General features: G+C 48.7%; 1 protein-coding gene and 1 long non-coding RNA gene across 2 annotated transcripts in view; one reads left to right on the top strand and one right to left on the bottom strand.

Moving 5' to 3' along the window:
* Positions 1 to 15,684, top strand: part of LOC109288439 — a 19,024-nt gene extending 3,340 nt beyond the window's left edge. Inside the window, exons 2-3 of the long non-coding RNA XR_002095138.1 lie at positions 9,274 to 9,279; positions 15,620 to 15,684. This is a non-coding gene — a long non-coding RNA (uncharacterized LOC109288439). The remainder of the gene's footprint in view (positions 1 to 9,273; positions 9,280 to 15,619) is intronic.
* Positions 11,540 to 16,962, bottom strand: part of IGDCC3 (immunoglobulin superfamily DCC subclass member 3) — a 217,985-nt gene continuing 212,562 nt past the window's right edge. Inside the window, exons 12-14 of the mRNA XM_019503975.1 lie at positions 16,303 to 16,441; positions 13,588 to 13,795; positions 11,540 to 11,904 (exon numbers count right to left, since the gene is read on the bottom strand). Of these exons, the coding sequence (XP_019359520.1) occupies positions 11,713 to 11,904; positions 13,588 to 13,795; positions 16,303 to 16,441 (539 nt within the window). The 3' untranslated portion in view covers positions 11,540 to 11,712. The remainder of the gene's footprint in view (positions 11,905 to 13,587; positions 13,796 to 16,302; positions 16,442 to 16,962) is intronic.

Below are 16,962 nucleotides of genomic sequence, written 5' to 3'. Positions count from 1 at the left end.
GGGGGGGGGGGGGTCTGTTGGCAGAAACCAGGATGGGACCGTCTAGAAGATCACAGCCTAGTACTATGGGCTTCTGCTGCTGGCTTAACTCAGGTGCTCAGCTGGGGGCTGCCCTTAGCCAGCCCCCCCCTTGCCCTTTCTCACCTGAGGGAAGCGATGCTTTGCTGCTGAGTGTGCTGATATGACCAGGGGCATCGACTGTACCCAATGTCACGCAGGGGGCTGCCGCAGCGAGGATGCAAGCTGTGCTGTGTACATGCTCTGTCGCCATCCCACACCTCCCGCCAGGGGCTCAGAGGGACGGGCAAGTTGTCCCACACTTTGCAGGGAACAGGCAGCATGAAACAGTAGGCGCCGTCCCCAGTGATGATGCGTTAGCAGAAAATGAGGGCTGGAAGAGACCCCCCCCCGGAGGTCACATCTAGTCCAACCCCTGCTCAAGGCAGGACCAGCCCCAACTACGTCATCCCAGCCAAGGCTTTGTCTACCCAGGTTTTAAAAACCTCTAAGGATAAAGATTGCACCACCTCTCTGGGTAATCTGGTCCAGCGTTTTACCACCCTCCTAGTGAGAAAATTCCTCCAACCTAAACCTCCCTTGCTGCCACTTGAGCCCATTGCTCCCAGCCCAGAGTGAGCCCACTGGCATGCAGATTGGGTTTACCTTGTGGGGGCTCACTGCTCCATCGCCCAGACCAGGGTGATGTCCTCACGGGGGCTCAGTCATACCCTAACATGGCCACAGAGGTCCTCTCTCCCCACCCCAGGACAGGTAGCAGCGTGGCACGCTCTGGTACCCTCGTGTGCATTTATTCTGGCTCCCAGCCGGAGATTCCCCTTAGTAACATTGCATTGTGATGGAAAGCCGTAAATGCCACTGCGCCGGTGACCTCAACAGGTTCATGATTTGTTGGGTTAAAAAAAAAAAAAGCAGGTCCTTGGCTGGTTGCTGGTTTAATTCCCTTGCCTGTCTCCTTCCTTGGGTACATGTCAGCATGTGCCTGGCCGTGGTTAAATAGCTCATTGTCGTGTAGGTCTGTCTTAGCACCTATGATGCTGCGCTGAACTAACTATTCCTCCAGTTTATTTTTCATACCGCCCTGCCAGCCTGGAGTGGATGTGAGGGGTCTTCAGCCCAGTTTGCTGCCTCTGACCGGGCTCATACACTGCACAGGAAGCCGGGAATGCTACGGGAGGGGGGAAGCGCATCCTAGCTGCTAGGAGCACATCTGCTGCTGGCTTAGCATCTGTGGGGCTGTGCAGCCGTACCCAAGGCACTTGTCCTTATTAGAGCTGACGGCTGTCCATCCATCCCCGTGCCCATCAGAGGGGGCAGGGGGTGGTTGCCGGCTGAAACGAAAGCAGACCCCCAGTGTCATGCCGCACCCAAAGCTGTGCCAGTTAGCCATGCTGTGCAGACTGGGAGGGCAGGAGGGCTATAGGCAACAGCTAAGCGAGAGCCCAGATTAATAAGCGGAGGTTGCCCAGGAATATGAGGTTACATACGCCCTGTTCCCTTTCAGGTCTTGCTCATGGGCTTTGTCCAGTTCTGTGATATGGTTTGTGCCAGGGGTTGAAGCGATGCATGCTGAAGGCAGCGCTGGCATGGCATCGGGAGGGGTGCTGCCTGGGAGAACTGGTCAGGGACTTGTGGCATAGAAAGCGGATTTGACCTCAGTACGCCAGAGTGTCTGGCCCCTGCGCTAATCACTACACGTGGTACCGGAGCAAGGAGACAGGGAGCACCCGGCTCAGGGCAGGCAAGAGGGATGCGTTGAGTAGGGCCCAGCTGCGGGGTTTCCAGGGGCTTCCCCGGGCGGGAGATTGAGGAGCTGGTGGTGGCTATAGGCACCCTCCTAGACCAGACAGGAGCAGGGCTGCTCTGGTGCCAGTTAGCAGGGCCCACGGCGCCGTTCTGCTTGATGATGGGTTTTTATGTTGGCAGAGTTGTCCCTGGCTGGGGACCCAGAGCATGGCTTACAGGGCTCTTCTGCTTGTTAACTTTTTCGTGGGGGCAACGATGAGCGCATGCATTGCTTGTAGCCACCGTTGTGAAGGTTGGTTTGCAGGCAGTCAGCAATGTGGATGCTGGAGTTTGAACATAATTAACCCTAGGCACTCTATCTTGCATGCTCAGGCCTGCTCACGCTGAACGCAGAGGGCTCTTATGGCAGTGAAGCTGCCCTAGAAAATGGGTGTGAATGAGAGGAGCCTCAGCAATGCAGTTGGTTTCCCCAGCGAGAGCGTTCCTGATTGTGATGAAGGCACTGAGCAGGCCAAGATCCTTGTTTAACCAGCCAAGGACCTGGCCTGAGGTTGATGAGAAGTGCATGAAGATAAGCAAAATGTCTCAGCATCCTCTCTGCTTGGACCCGTGTCTGACAATCTCCCACCGTGTTAGTCCAGATAAGAAAGCTGGACTTTTTACACACAAACCACCTTACCTTTCTGCACGTCATGCCTTCATCTTCTATCACAGCAGCTCCCAAACTCAGACAGCGTGCACACCACCACTTTAAAATGATCCAACCTTAAGGACCACCAGCAAATTTTTGTCATATAAAGCAATGACAATAAATCTGTTAACGCGTACCACTGACAGGTTGTCTACGTACCACTGGTGGCACCCGTACCACAGATTGGGAACCGCTGTCAGGTTCGAAATAACAAAGCCACACTCAGAAGAAACTAGAGCTAATTTATTCTAGTTTTATTTTCCATGTACAATAGCCACAGGCTAAAAGCTAAACAGAGCAAACTACAAAAAAAAAAGGGTTTTTTTATTTTTTATTTTTTTTATACAGAACTAACAATCATAGGATCAGTGGGATTTCAAATATCAAGATGGATCAAAGTAAGAAAGGTAGAAAATAAACAGTAGAAAAGTGCTTTGCATTTTGGGTTTATATATATATAAGTCTTTTAACAGTTTATTCCTGAAGAAAATTGGAACAAAGTTCTACCGTCTTTATTACAAGCTAAAGGACACCGTAAATACCGTCAAGATAGACTTCCTCTTTGCTTTGTAAGAAAGAACCTGCTCCAAACCCCACTGATGTCAGCGTCTTGCGTGGACTTCTCATCAGGCCCCCAAGTCCCTTCTCCTTATAAAATGTGGAGGACCGAATCCTAGTCTCAGCCTTGGGTAAATCCAGCATCACTGTGTTGATTTACACAGTTATGGCAGATTTATCCTGTTGTAAGTGAGAAGAGAATCCGGCCCTGAAACTGCTGAACGCTCGCTTAGAGATGCTACTGTACTTCACACATAATCATTTCCAGAGTTCAAAGGCGCCGTCTGGATTCAGCAAGTTCACAGGCCCAGCTGGCATACACCCAAGCTTCCTCTTTTTTTTTTGGTGGAGTGGAGAAATAAATGAACAGGCATCAAGTTGCTCGATAGGATCGCTAGTCTGCCTTTCATGTCCCTTGACTGGGGAAGGATCTATTTCAAACGCTGTTTGCACAGATGATTTCAGTAGGACCCCCCCCCCACAACCTCCCCCAAGCCTGTGTTTGGATACAGTATTTTTACCTTTTTTGTAGTTCTTTACAGACCCAGTGGCTTTTAATCCATTTGTGGGATGAAGGCAACTCCTCCAAACAGCAAAGACCAGGTGGGATTCTCGCCCCATGGACAGCAGTGGGGATACGCTGGATTTACCCCAAGGTGGCTATGTCTCAGGAAGCCCATGTGAAGGAGACTTTGAAGAAGCATCCCACAGCCTTGTTTCTCCAGACCCCTGCTTATATACCAGCACCACGTTTCCTGTAAATACCTCAAACTTTGGGTTTCTCGGCGCATAAACACTTGCACCTCTTAAAGAATTGGTAAATGAATAAACCGAGCGTTTGTCCTAGAGCTTTCCTTTTCCCGTCAAACCATGAAACGTCCCCCGTTGAAAACGCGATGGGTAACCCACAGCAATGCAAGAGCAGAGCGCAGGGAACAGGGCTGCCACGTAGCTCTGGACAGCTGGCAAAATCCAGCGTCACCGCTCTAGACACATTCACTTTATGCAATGATACCTCCCCCCCTCCCCAGTTTTCTTTTCTACAGTATATACACAGCAAGGGCGACACTCGTCATGAGCCACGTAACACAGGGTGATGGGAGACTGATGTACAGTGGACATGGCAGGAAAGCTAAAGCAAGCCAACAAAAGATGACAGCTGTTCTCAATCTGTGCAGGATTTGAAATCTTCCTACCTGTGATTGCTGCGTGACAAGGTATCTGGGGGCAGATCAGGGCAGCGCAAGTACCTGGTGCAACGGTCTTTCTTACCACTGGCTTGTATTTGCTTTGCAGATATGGGGAGAGTGGAGAGGCAGTGGTCGCTCTCGCAGAGGAAACGGGGTTATAGGCGGGGAAAAGCAGTGCTCGGCGCTTTGCTCCCAGCAAATGCATGACGTAGCCACAGAGGAGGGGAAAATGGAGTGAAAACATTACACTGAGGAGGCCTGTGTGAGCATGGGGGCGAGGGGATGCATGTGTTGGGGAAAGAAAAGGGATTTCAGTACAACACATAAATTGCATTTAAACATATCAATCCTCCTTTTGCTACTATTGCAAATAAACATGGAGAAGAGGATAAAGCCCCTGACGGCATTTGGGAAAGCAGTATATCCACACTTTGTCTTTAAGAAAAAAAGCAATCATCCACTCTCCCCATATACACTACCGCACTGATTCAGGTACTGCACTGAACTGCTACTGTATTGAATTCCCCCTGGCAAGGGACCTGGCAGCCTAGAGTGACTTTTGCCCTCAAATTGCTGCACGATACATTATCCTAGTACAGAGAAATGTGCAGACACACACAGTAATGCTGCTACAGATCAAAATGCACTGTTGTTGGGGTTTATAATATACCATATACCTGACCCAAGACCCACTGAAGTCAATGGAAACCTTCCTGTTGACATGAATGAGCTTTGGATTGGGTTATAAAGTAACAGCACTTCACGTGGTTTTCCTTTTTTTTTTTATTGCCAACATCTACAATCCTTGGGGAGGGGAGGGGGATCATTGTAGGTGGCAGTTTTAAAATCCCCGTCTGGTCTAATACTTAAAAATTCCAGCATCTTTATGACACAAGGAAAAAGAAAGACACAGTTCACAAATAAATACCTGAATCCAACAGTATGAAAATACCCTGTCACAGTATAAAACTATTCCCTGCCCAACTAAACATAACACGGATACTATCCCTGAGGTAGCAGCCATCTCTGGTAAACTTGCAAGCAGAGCTCGGCGCATCAGTTGTGTCCACTATGGGTTACCAAAACTGGATCTTGGACAGTTTATTTCCTACAACAGCGTCACTTTGCCCGAGTCAGGAAAACAGTAGGAATGTAGGACCCCGTCTGTTGTGCAACGAAGGCAGTTTGCCGAAGTGATGGAAGTTCCTTGGAAAAGCACAACGGGGTGAGATGCTGATGTCCGGTACACCTGTGCCTTATGCTGGCAGAAATGCAATCAAGCTGCCTGTTACTAAAGGGCTTGTGAAGAGGAAGAAAAAGCTGTCACGTTAAGGTGCCGCACACAGTTCCCTTGAACGAGGGGGGGAAAAAAGGAAAGAGAAAACCAGCAGGAACGTTTCAGTAATGCTTGGATCTGTGAGCGAGTCACCAGCATAAAGAGCTGCAGCGCCCAACGGCAGCTTTTTGATGTTAATTCTTTGTGCTCGAAACACGCCCGCCCTATTGTCACATCCCCAAGATCAGCTACAAAGAAACATGGAAGACATTTGACTTCCATTCATGCGTGAATGCCAGCTATCACCCGCGCAATGTAATACGGGAAGATCCCAGCAGTGCCCTAAGCGCAAAGCCTGGATAGAGGATCTGGTTGGCGAGAACAACATGGGACTGTTTCAAAGCATGCTCTTATGATTGAGAGTCAGGCCACACGAATCCCATCCAAATGCTTTCCAGGACACCAGAGCGTTGGTTTGCTTTGAAAACTGACTGTTTTCAATGTAGTCCAGTGGTTTTCAACCTTTTTTCATTAGTGGAGCCCTAAAAAGTGTTGAATGGAGGTGCAGACCCCTTTGAATTGTAGGTGTGGGTGTTCACCCACTTTTGATTGATCCTAGTCATCTTTTGTGGGCCCCTTAGAAATAGTGTACAGATGCCCAGGGGTCCACCAACCATAGGCGGAAAACCACTGGTGTAGTCGACTCGGACACTTTAAAGAGCCAGGGCCAGGTTCTCAGGCGTTATAAAACAAGCACAACTGGGTTGAAGTGAATGGCGCTCAGACAACTTCCACCTCCTCAGAGTTTGGCCTTAGATGCTTACACCCATGAACACACCTGCATGACTTTCAATGAGGAATTTTCTGCATCTCCTCCATAACATGGATTATTCCAGGATCTCACCCCATGCTCTGGAAAGACCCTTCACTTCACATGTGGCACCTACGGCAGCTACTACCGGCTGCGTACACACGTCAGCAGGACAGGACAGTTAAGTCTTCCTTACAACAACAGGTCATCAGCAGTGGAAAGAGGCAATTTGTGCTTACTTGCATTTTCTGGAATGTCATGGCGGCCGCCTCACCAATACCAAGTACCTTTCCAACATGTAAATGCCACCGGTTCAATCAGCAGCCCATACCTGGAGTTTGACATGGATCCCACTGAGTGAACACAAGATTATATGAAAATGAACAAGTAGCTGCTAAAGACCTTTGGGTCCAAACTTGACCTTGTGACGTCGTGAAACTCCATCTAAGTCAGTGGAGGTTGCAAAGGGCTTCATGGCTCCGCCTTCATCTGCAAGCTCCAAGCTTGCCTGCATTCTTTAGATTTCTATCCAGCAAAAACAAGTCTGGATAAATTAAGAGCTGGCTTGAATCTGTAGCTGAACTTGAACCAAAATCAACTTGGTTTAGACACTTGAACAAGTTCAGGTAATCTGGACCAGAAACATTTCTTCCCCCCCAGTTCTGTGGTCCTCTGTTCCAGGATCAGAAATGGAGGCCCCACACCAACCAAAAGGATGGCTGTTACTTGAGTTGTTTCCCCATCCAAACAGGAGCTGGATGTACTTAAAGATGCGCAATCTCTCATTGCAAGGATTCCTATCTGATTTTGCAGACTCAAGAGCCTTGAACAAGTCAGGTAGAAATACATCCTCTTGCTGTTTCCCCAGAGTGGACCTAAAACCCTTTCGAGATTTGCCCATTACAAACATCTATTTTGCAGTGGCATGGATTTACAAGAGCTTAAAAGAAACCCCAGAAAGAGGAAAATCTAAATATCTAAAAATAATCTTTAAAGGTTCACATCCATCTTTGTCTCAAACCAACATACAGTTGGTTTAAGCCATTACATTTCTGCATATTAAAACAAAAAAATCTATTCATGACACACTACTGTGTTTTAACTAATCAAATGGCACAGCATTTCCCTTTAATAAAAGGAAGTAGTGACAAATACTTGTTACTATTACAATATCACAATAATATGATATTAAATTAATAGCAAGTTCACAGCCCCAGGTATTTGAGCTGAAAGCTAGACTAAATTATGTGTTCACTTTGGCAACAGTACTTTATTCAATCTGAACTTCATCATTACACACAGAGACAATAAAAAGAAAAGTGTGGATGAGTGGGGGGTGGATTCTCTTTGATATGAAGTCGTAACTCAATGCACAAGGAAACCCATCGCAGCTTTGTTCCGTCCGTGCACACTAGGCAACACGGACGCTGCACCTGCGGTGCAGGGCTCTACTTCACAACAGGTTGGGTGAATACCTCAAGTATCAGACTTGGAGCCTTACCCCAAAATCCTAGCTCTGAAGACCAGGCTTCGAGAGGTTGGAAACCCAGGTCCAAGTTTTGCAGCCTGGGCTCTCGCTAACACACACTTCAAATCTTTAGACAATGGCTCTTGTTTGATTCGCATCAAAGAAAGACGTGCTTTTAACGAGCCCTTTGAATCAGTAACATTAACGCCTTTCTTGGCTTCCCCAACTGTCCTGCATCTCCATCCCCCTTCACCTTTCCAAACGGTGGTGTACCCTGGCTCCGACAGGTTAACTCCTGTGTAACGGGACGTCCCAGCTGGCCAGTAATAGACACCATTGAGCAAACATGGGGCCTGGCACTATAGATGCTCCAGGGCACAGCTGGTATTCTGATTTTCAGTCTGTGAGGAGAGAGCAAGCCAATTTATTTTACAAACTGCTGAAGGAATTCAGAGATTTGTGGGTGGCGAAGAGAGAGAGAGGGCTGAAAACATCTCCCAGCTTACGGTGAACGTGTGAGCGGATCGCTCTCTTAGGTCATATTTAGTCAGTATTTTAGTGGCGGGGTTAGATGACTTCTCGGTTTATTAACATACAGACCTGGTGCTCTCAAATTCCTCCTTTCCTGCAGGGCGAAAGAGAAAATAAGAAACCTCATGAGGGGGAGAAGGACTTTTAAAAGTCTAAGATATTTATAAACACTGACCCAAATTCACCTAAGGCACATATGCGCTCAGTTTAATTGAGGTCAGCGCCATTGTATCTGCGTACGTCAGGCTGATCTATCTGACCCGAAGGGGAGCTGTCTCTTCAGATCCAGCCCAGGCTGATTGCTGGAAGTGTTTCAGGATGCAGGAAATGGGAGATATGCTTTTCCTTATTTCCCTGTGTATTCTTGTACAACAATTATGTAGACAATTTTAGCAATCAAGTGCCAAAGGGTGTAGGTAATGGGGCTGGAGCACATGTTTCTCATACACCATCTCTCTCCCACAACTGAAGATAGAGGACTGGTTTTCATTTTTTAAACAGCCATTCAGCAATTTTCCCTTTTTACAACTTAAGCTCGTTTCCTCATTCCTTTCACTCTTCTTCTTTTCAGCTAAAATAATTACATTTGATTCACCGCCGCATATAAAATAAAGAGTTTAACACTAAAACAGCTTAAAAGCGCGCGCACATGAAACGGCTGCCCTGGCTGTGGCATCACAGATGGGATGTTCTCCAGCATCGCATTACAACTCTTTCTTGGTTTTTGTTTCATACCACCAGGCTGCTTTTCTACTTGAACTGAGGTAGGTCGCCAGCAACATGCACCTACTTAACACACCAACCTAAGGCTTTGAATGAGGTCTAGGCCTGACACTGCCACCAATAACCTAAAGAGAAGCTGCTGGGAGGATGTCTCAATGGACACAGCTGTGAACACAGCGCCAATTAATAGCATGGTTGCTACAGCCCGGATTCCCCAAGGCATTTACCTCGAGGCCCACCTAAATACCTTGGAGAACCAAGGCGTAGGTCAGCACACAAGACAGTGCCATATAAATCAGCATGGCAAATTTTTGGAAGGCGTGGCAGACAGCTCCGGGCAGACTATGGACACTTTGAACTCTCTTCTTCCCACACTTCTGAATTAATGAGATCTTTGCCATTTCCAACACGTGGCTAGGCAGATGAAGACCCTTTAATGGCCCAAGATGCAAGTACCATATACTTAATATTAAAGGATACTTAAAGAGTTTGGAATATTTTTTTCACATGGAAAAAGCAATGTAAAGAACCGCTTCTTCCAGTTCCTTCAGGATTGCTGACTTTGGACTCATTTCCATTCTGTGAAACGCCAGTAAAGCTACCCAAAAGGTAGGGAGGGGCCAGTGTTTTCTTTGTGGTGGGAGAGCGACAGTTATAGCTGCCTCTAGCAGACTCTTTAATGGCTTTACTAAATAGCATAAATTTCATAATTAACAAACCCTGACACCCCCTCTCCCCACCCCTAATTCCCTAGAGATGATAATGGGAAGCAATCTAGCAGTAACTCTCAAACTGGCCATTGGGAATTATGTCCTTTCTGAATGGGGGCACATCAGTCAGCCAGTCAAGCCAGATGAATCTTTGAACGCTGCCATGCGCTGGCTAATGCCTTGTATTCAAAAGCCTCAAACTTAGGCTGTTTTCCTCTTACAAATATGGGTCCGAAGATGTCAAATGAATAAAGAAACCACGCTTGTTAGCTGCAAGGATGGGAGGAGAATAGGTCAGAATATGCTTTTCCTTTGATATATCCTTTCCTCAAGGTGCCATCACACGTGGGGGTACATATTAGTCACTGTGGCACAAGAAGACACCTCCGTGGGTGCATAAGGATGAGGCTAAAGGCCGTGGGTCTCCCGCACCCCAGGGGTGCCATTATCTCAGTCTGGGGTGTGTTATACCGCTGGGCCAGTGGTAGAAGGTGGGTGCTCTGAGTAGCAGTGGATAAGGGTAAGTGCTGTAGTCCTAATCTCTCCAACTGCTGTCCTATGATCAATTAAGTGGGAATTTTAGCCAGATAAATTGGCTGTATCCTTCAAGGCACTGAGTACTCTAGCCCTGGTTCAGGAAAGGACTGAAAATGTGCTTCCTTCTAGACCTGTGAGTCATCCCATTGACTTCCAAGCGCTCTCCTGAATCGAGTCAGAGTGCTCAGCTGCCTCGGAGGATGGGTGGGACAGAAGGAGCCTTTGGAAACACGGCACCAGTTTGAAGAAGCTAAGCTTGGACCTCCGGCTGCAAGTCCGTGGTGAGCACCATCCTTAGGTTATTCGTGGCAGCTTGCGGGCTACAACGCTAACGGTCCTTAAAGTAAAACCATGATCTAAAATGCAGACACACAAAATCATACACAAACATTATGCTTCAACTAAAAGTAAAGCTTATAACACTAGTGAAATGTCATCACAATTTGTTACACAATGCCACCACGCTGCCCTTTCACGTTTCTTTGAACAGATTTCATTGGAACAAAGCACAAGAGTCAGATGAAGGGAGAGAAGGTCTGATGACGCACACGAACAGACTTCTATAAAAAACTTGAGGTAGAACATTGCTTTCAAGGTTTGGAAGTGCTTTACATTGGGGGGACGACGACAAAACGACAACGACAACAATGGCAGATACGGAGCATGACTTCTGAGGTAGTACCGAGCTTGTACTGACCAAGTGCTACGCTACTTGTTCTGAAAACAAAGGAAGACACAGATATTTGCTGCTTCCCAGAAGACATTCATTCCGGTTGAGGTAGGTTCTGATTTAACTCAGGTGGTCTGTCCAAGTCTTTCAACAGCCCTCACACAGGCCTCCTTTGACACACTTTTTTTTTTTTTTTTTTTTTTCCTTATTTATAGTCAATAAGCAAAAAAGTATCCTGAGAAATAGAGAAAGTGTACAAAATCATCAAATCCATGGAAAGACAGCCCTTTTTGGCCCAAATTTTTGGAGTCACATTAGAAGGATTCCTCTAGATCCAGTCAGCTTGAAATAAAAAATAGATCCACAGAATAGTTCTAAAGCTGCTAAAAAAGAAACGAGTTTGTGAAGCCACGGGAACACACGTCCACCATATTCCAGCGCTGACGGAGAGTTTGCCCACTCAGGCAGTTCAGTCTGCTGTCTAGCAGCCACCGGGAAAAAACAATCATGACCAGTCTCGATAATGCAGTCATAGGAAGAAACGCACAGAGAGGCCTGAGACAGGTCAGAAAGATAAACTTCACAGAGTTTCCAAAAGGCTGTGTGTGTGTGTGTGTGTGTGTGTGTGTGTGTGTGTGTAAAAATAAAACAAAACAAAACAATAAAAAAATCAGACCATAGAAATCTTAAATTTGACCTGAGATTGACGAATCATTGTAAAGACATCACCAGACATGGAAATGGTTCCTGGTGATTCCTACAAGAAGCTGAAAGACTTGGCAATTATCCTTCATTGCTGGGACTGTGGTTCGAAGCTGGGGCTTCTTGGCTGAAGTGGGGTGGTGGTCCACCATGGTCATCAGGAGCCCAGCTTTTGGATGGGGGGTCCAGCTGCTCTTCTATGATGCTGAACTCATCCAGTGGAAGTGTCGATATCTGGGTCTCATCATGTGAGGTAGGTGGGACACGATCCGGCTGAGAGGAGGTAAACGACAAGCCATTACAAATCCAAGAACTTTTCATGGTGCTATCTGAACTGAGCTGTGGGGCTGCTTGGAAATAGTGCAGCTCACAGGGGGTCTGTAAGCACCTTTTACAGAGGTGTCCATATCTGCAAACTAAATTCTGCCTTCAGGTACCAGGCATAAGGATTTCTTCGTGGCACAAGCCTCTACCACCACAGCTAAAGGAGGAGCTCTTGGACAATGCATTCAGGGAGTGATTTTATTCCTCTTTGTGGCTTAGCTCTGCACCTGGGTTTTCTTAGCCTTGCCTCTGCACTGGGGATGTGGAACTGTGCACAGGCTGCATGCACACTTGGCTGTGTGCTAGTGAGTGGTCATGGCACTTGTCTAGAGAACCTGGTTCTGGTTCCTCCTCACCCAGAAGAGTTTGAACTTGTGTCTCTGACTTCCTAGCAATGCGCTTAACCCCTATGCCACCAGCTGGGCATTAGCAAGGGCTGCTTCAATGTCCCTTTGAAGATGGACTACTACTGCCCCTTGCAGTGGATAAAATAGATGGAGAACAGAGCAGAGGTTTCTGCCCCAGTGGGAGCAAAGGCCCAATTTCTTCCAGGCCCACAAGCCTATCATTGAGCTATAAAGCCTCTGACTTGCTCGCTTCCTTCTGGCCCCACATATCTCCCTCTCTTGGCTGGCCTAGGGGACGTCTAAGCTATGGCATGACAGTTAGAGCGCTATGTTAGCAAGTCAGAGAGACAGGCAGTCAATCCACCTTGGGAAAAGTCTAAAACCTTGGTCTCCAGCTTCCAGCCCAAATACCCTGGCCTTACAATGACATAGGAGGACTGTTTCCTTCTAGCTACTTTACTAAGACTTCGGTGCACTGATGCCTCCAGCGTAGACATGCATCCGTAGCCATGCGCTTGTCCAGCCAGTGCATAACTGCCTGCATGCTCAATCTGTGGGTGCAGGCTCACACATCCACCATACAGGGGCAACAGAATCCCAACTGCAAATCAGTGTAAAAAATGTCACTAGAGAGCTGCCATTAAGACACCTGGCAGATGATACACTACACGCATGATTAATCTGTTAATCACATCTTTAGTAACCCGGCCACACATTCGTGCCATTCATGGTGTGATAAAACAGGGAACAAGCCACAACGGTATTACATAAAACGTGTAATAACTTGTGGGTTGGTTCCCATTGTGCCTTCATTTGAACGTGTGGCCAGCACCAGAAGCACAGAGAGCCCTTCAAGACCTGGTGTGCTCCTGTACCTGGGAGCACACATCAGCTGACCAGTGCTCCCAGCTATGGGCACACCAGGCATCCAGTTTGCTACTTGCCAATGCAGGGGGTGCCCAGTGTCACGACCCCAGGCTTCCCTTGCTCTAGCAATAGGGAGTGATTGGGAGCTAATCCCCAATTCCACTTCCAGTTGTGTTTGTGTGGCATGGTGGGAAGGGTGATTGCTGGGATCACAGACCAGATCCCATCATGCTTTTAACGGAATAGCAGCTTCAGGTGAACAAAGGGTGATAGAATAATGCCCCTCCTGTGTGTTGTTTTGTATTTTCTGGGTACTGAAGGGGGCTGAATACACACATCCAAGGAGAGAGGGGAGGGTCTATGCATCCTCTGGCTGCCTGCTGTGGCAGAACCATTGCTCTCCTCCCCCGCTGCTTACCATGATTCCCTTATCCTGCTGCTCTTGCAAAGGCAACGCAGGAAACAGCCTTTCCAGTTCATTCATATCCAGCTGCTTTCTGTTCAGGTCCAGATCATCCCTGTCCCTCCGAGCCGCTCCATTCAGCACCAGACCCGTGGCATTCCTCTGACTCCTTGGGATCTGTGGAGTCGACAGCTGCTCCTGGACATTTTTGCACATCAGCAGTCTGGAAAACAGAGGGCAGGGAAGCTCAGGTGGGGCCAAATCTCCTGCCAAGGTGACAGGCAGCCTGCTCACATGGCTCTGGGAGCACCATTGCCCTTGCATCCCCTAGCAAATGATCTGCCTATATGGAGCCAGTGAGAACAGGATTCAGGGTTGGGAAGTGCAAGAACAGTGTGAGAACATGGGCTGTACTGGCCAACAGACTCACAATGCGAGGCACCTCCTTGCCCCTCCCCACCTTGTACCCAAAACTGCAGCCACTGTGTGCCGCATTTTTTCCTGTGTTACTGCCCTGCTTTAGCATACTGCCTCCCTCTCCCTTAATCAACTTCCCTTTGTTCTGTATCCCAGTGTCTGGGAGTGGGGGAGTGCCTGCCTGTCGAGATTCCCCATGGCAGGCAGGGAGCTTGTTTGCCCAGGCTACTGCCAGCATTTTCTTCCTCATTTTAAGAGGAATCCTTGGATGTCTGAGCCTGGATCTCATTGCGGGTAGAGGGCAGGCTTCATGGATGAAGTGCTAGGCTGGGAGTTGGGGTCTAGGATCTGGGTGGTCTCTGCCACTGCCCCGCTGGGTGACAGTGGGCAGCTCCCTTCACTGCCCATGCATGGGTTGGAGCTCCTGGCAGTGACCTCCTTGGCAAACTTCTCTGGGGTTTACTGCTCTGTTCAAGTTCTTATTAATCTGTATCTTTGGCAACGTTGTTCAGATCAGTCTCCTGCCTGATGTAGCCCCAATGTGCCACCAGAGCTGTTGCCCCAGACTGTTTTTACCCTGCCTGTGCCATGATAACCCTTAATAGGGTTTGAGGAGGCAGCAGTGCCCCACTGCCATCAGAGGGGCCCAGCAGGATATGGTCACAGTTGTCTGTGTGCAGCACAGCGAGCCAGTGCCAACAACGCCTGGGGATCTTCCAAAGCCAGTGCACCAAGGTTCCCTCTGAGCTGCACGTGTGCACAGTCGTACACAATAACAAATCTTGCCACACAGTAACTTTTAAATGCCATGCATCACTCGGCTGCACAGAGGCCACTCCACTCCTCACTGCGCCGGCATCCCCACAGGGAGGGAGAGCACAGCCCTGGCCAGAGCAGCCCACAAGGGGCTGGGCTGCTGATTAATAAGCAATCATAGCTGTTGCCCCTTCCTCCTCTGTGCCAGTGGTGCGGGGCAGGCAGCAGCTCCTCTCTGAAGTGAGGCAGGGGCAGGGACAGGGCCTAGGGCTGACCTGGGCACCGTGTGGGCTCTGCTGGCTCCAGGGAACTACTTCACTGTCCAGCCCCTTCCGGCAAGCTTCGCCCCAGGCCCCACTGACTTCACCCTAATCCTCTATTAGTTACAACAATTAAAATACTATTAATTTGTCTAGTATTTACAGCAATGCAAATTAAAAGCAGAATTAGGCCTTTAAACAAAACACATCTAACAAGGTAATAGATAGACTGAGACTAATATTAAAGAATGCATTTGGTGCACTGTGTAATATTAAATATTAAAGGGGGAGGTGGGACCAATTCGGGAACAGACTAAAGCAGCGCACTCATGGACCAAAGGGCGTGCTCATGGATCACTACACCTTAGAGCAGGGGCGGGCAATTATTTTGGGCAGAGGGCCGTTTACTGAGTTTTGGCAAGCCATCAATGGCCCTATGACAGGCAGCCCAGGGCAGATCAATATTAATTTTCTAAATTTTTTAGGGGTCCCGCGGGCCGGCTAGAATGGCCTGGCGGGCCGCATCCAGCCTCTGGGCCACATTTTGCCCACCCCTGTCTTAGAGGGAACATTGCAGTGCACAAGTCCAGCAGAGGACAGAGAGTCCAGTATAGGGCAGTGAAAGTGGTTAGGTGGCTGGGACACATGACTTGTGAGGAGAGGCTGAGGGAACTGGGTTTTAGTTTGGAGAAGAGAAGACTGAGGGGTGATTTAATAGCAGCCTTCAACTCCCTGCAGGGTGGCTGCAAAGTGGATGGAGGTGGACTGTTCTCAGCGGGGGCAGATGGCAGAACAAAGAGCAATGGGCTCAAGGTGCAGCAAGGGAAATTGAGGTTAGATATTAGTAAAAACTTTCTTACGCAGAGGTGGTGAAGCACTGGAACAGGTGACCCAGAGCAGTGGTGGAGTCTCCATCCTTGAATGTTTTTAAGACCTGGCTGGACAAAGCCTTGGTTGGGATGATCTAGTTGGGGCTGGTCCTGCTTTGAGCAGTGGGATGGACTAGATATGACCACCTGAGGGCCCTTCCAACCCTAGTTGTCTAAGATTCTAAGTCACAATGACCTTAGCAGGCCCCAAACAAGCATATGCCACAGGGACATTATAGCATAGGTGGCAGGTGCTCCCTCTAATCCCCAGCAGGAGAGATGCACTGTGTGATTGGCAGGGACACCATGGAAGGGTCAGAGATGATTGTGAGATCCCACAGCCCCTTTGGCCCAGGAAGTCGAAGAGCAGTGCGAGAACATGGGCTGTACCAGGAAGAGAACATCCCACCCGCAAGCAGCACACCTACCTTCCTCTGTACCCAAACATGAGGAAGAGGACGCAGAATATAATGCATGTGACGCCAATGTGGATCCCAATGATGATGCCAGTGGTGGATGTCTTATTGCTCTGCTCATCTTTCAGGCAGTCGCACGGGGGATTCAGCACTGGAAGGAAAGGGAAGGAGTTAGTTCTCTTCCTGGTGCTCCTCAGGTCCAGTATCATTGCTTCTCCAATGGCCCAGGTAAGGACTGAGCCCCAGGAGACTAAACCAAGATCTGGGCTGTGGCAGGCTGGGTCCATCCAGGTGTATAGGCTCAAACCCCTGCTTGTGGGGGGTCTGTGGAGGGGCAAGATGTGCAGAGCTGATAGGGAGCAACAGCAGCAGAATGAGGTTGGTGGCTGAAATAACACAGCCTGCAGCATGAGCCTGTGGTTGGGAGCTGGGAGCCCTGAACTGGACTGTGCTCTTGGCCCCTTTCCCCAATACAATCTTCCCCTACTTTCAGCAGGGGAGGCTAGCTTCCCCGGAAAGATGGTGATAAGCTTCATCACCTGGTAGGGCCTTGGCTGGCTGGAAGGAAGCCACTGAGACTCCAGCAAGGACTGGCCTGTCCTCTCCACCATCTGTCCTGGCACATCTACTTCCCCAGCAGTGAGTGCAGGGTCTGGGGAGTATTTGGGGGGG

The sequence above is a fragment of the Gavialis gangeticus genome, unplaced genomic scaffold, assembly GCF_001723915.1.
Source record: "Gavialis gangeticus isolate Ggan-Ray unplaced genomic scaffold, GavGan_comp1, whole genome shotgun sequence".
NCBI classification, from domain to species: Eukaryota; Metazoa; Chordata; order Crocodylia; family Gavialidae; genus Gavialis; species Gavialis gangeticus.
The sequence above is the reverse complement of the archived record's forward strand: the minus strand, read 5'-3'. Positions and strand labels throughout refer to the sequence as shown.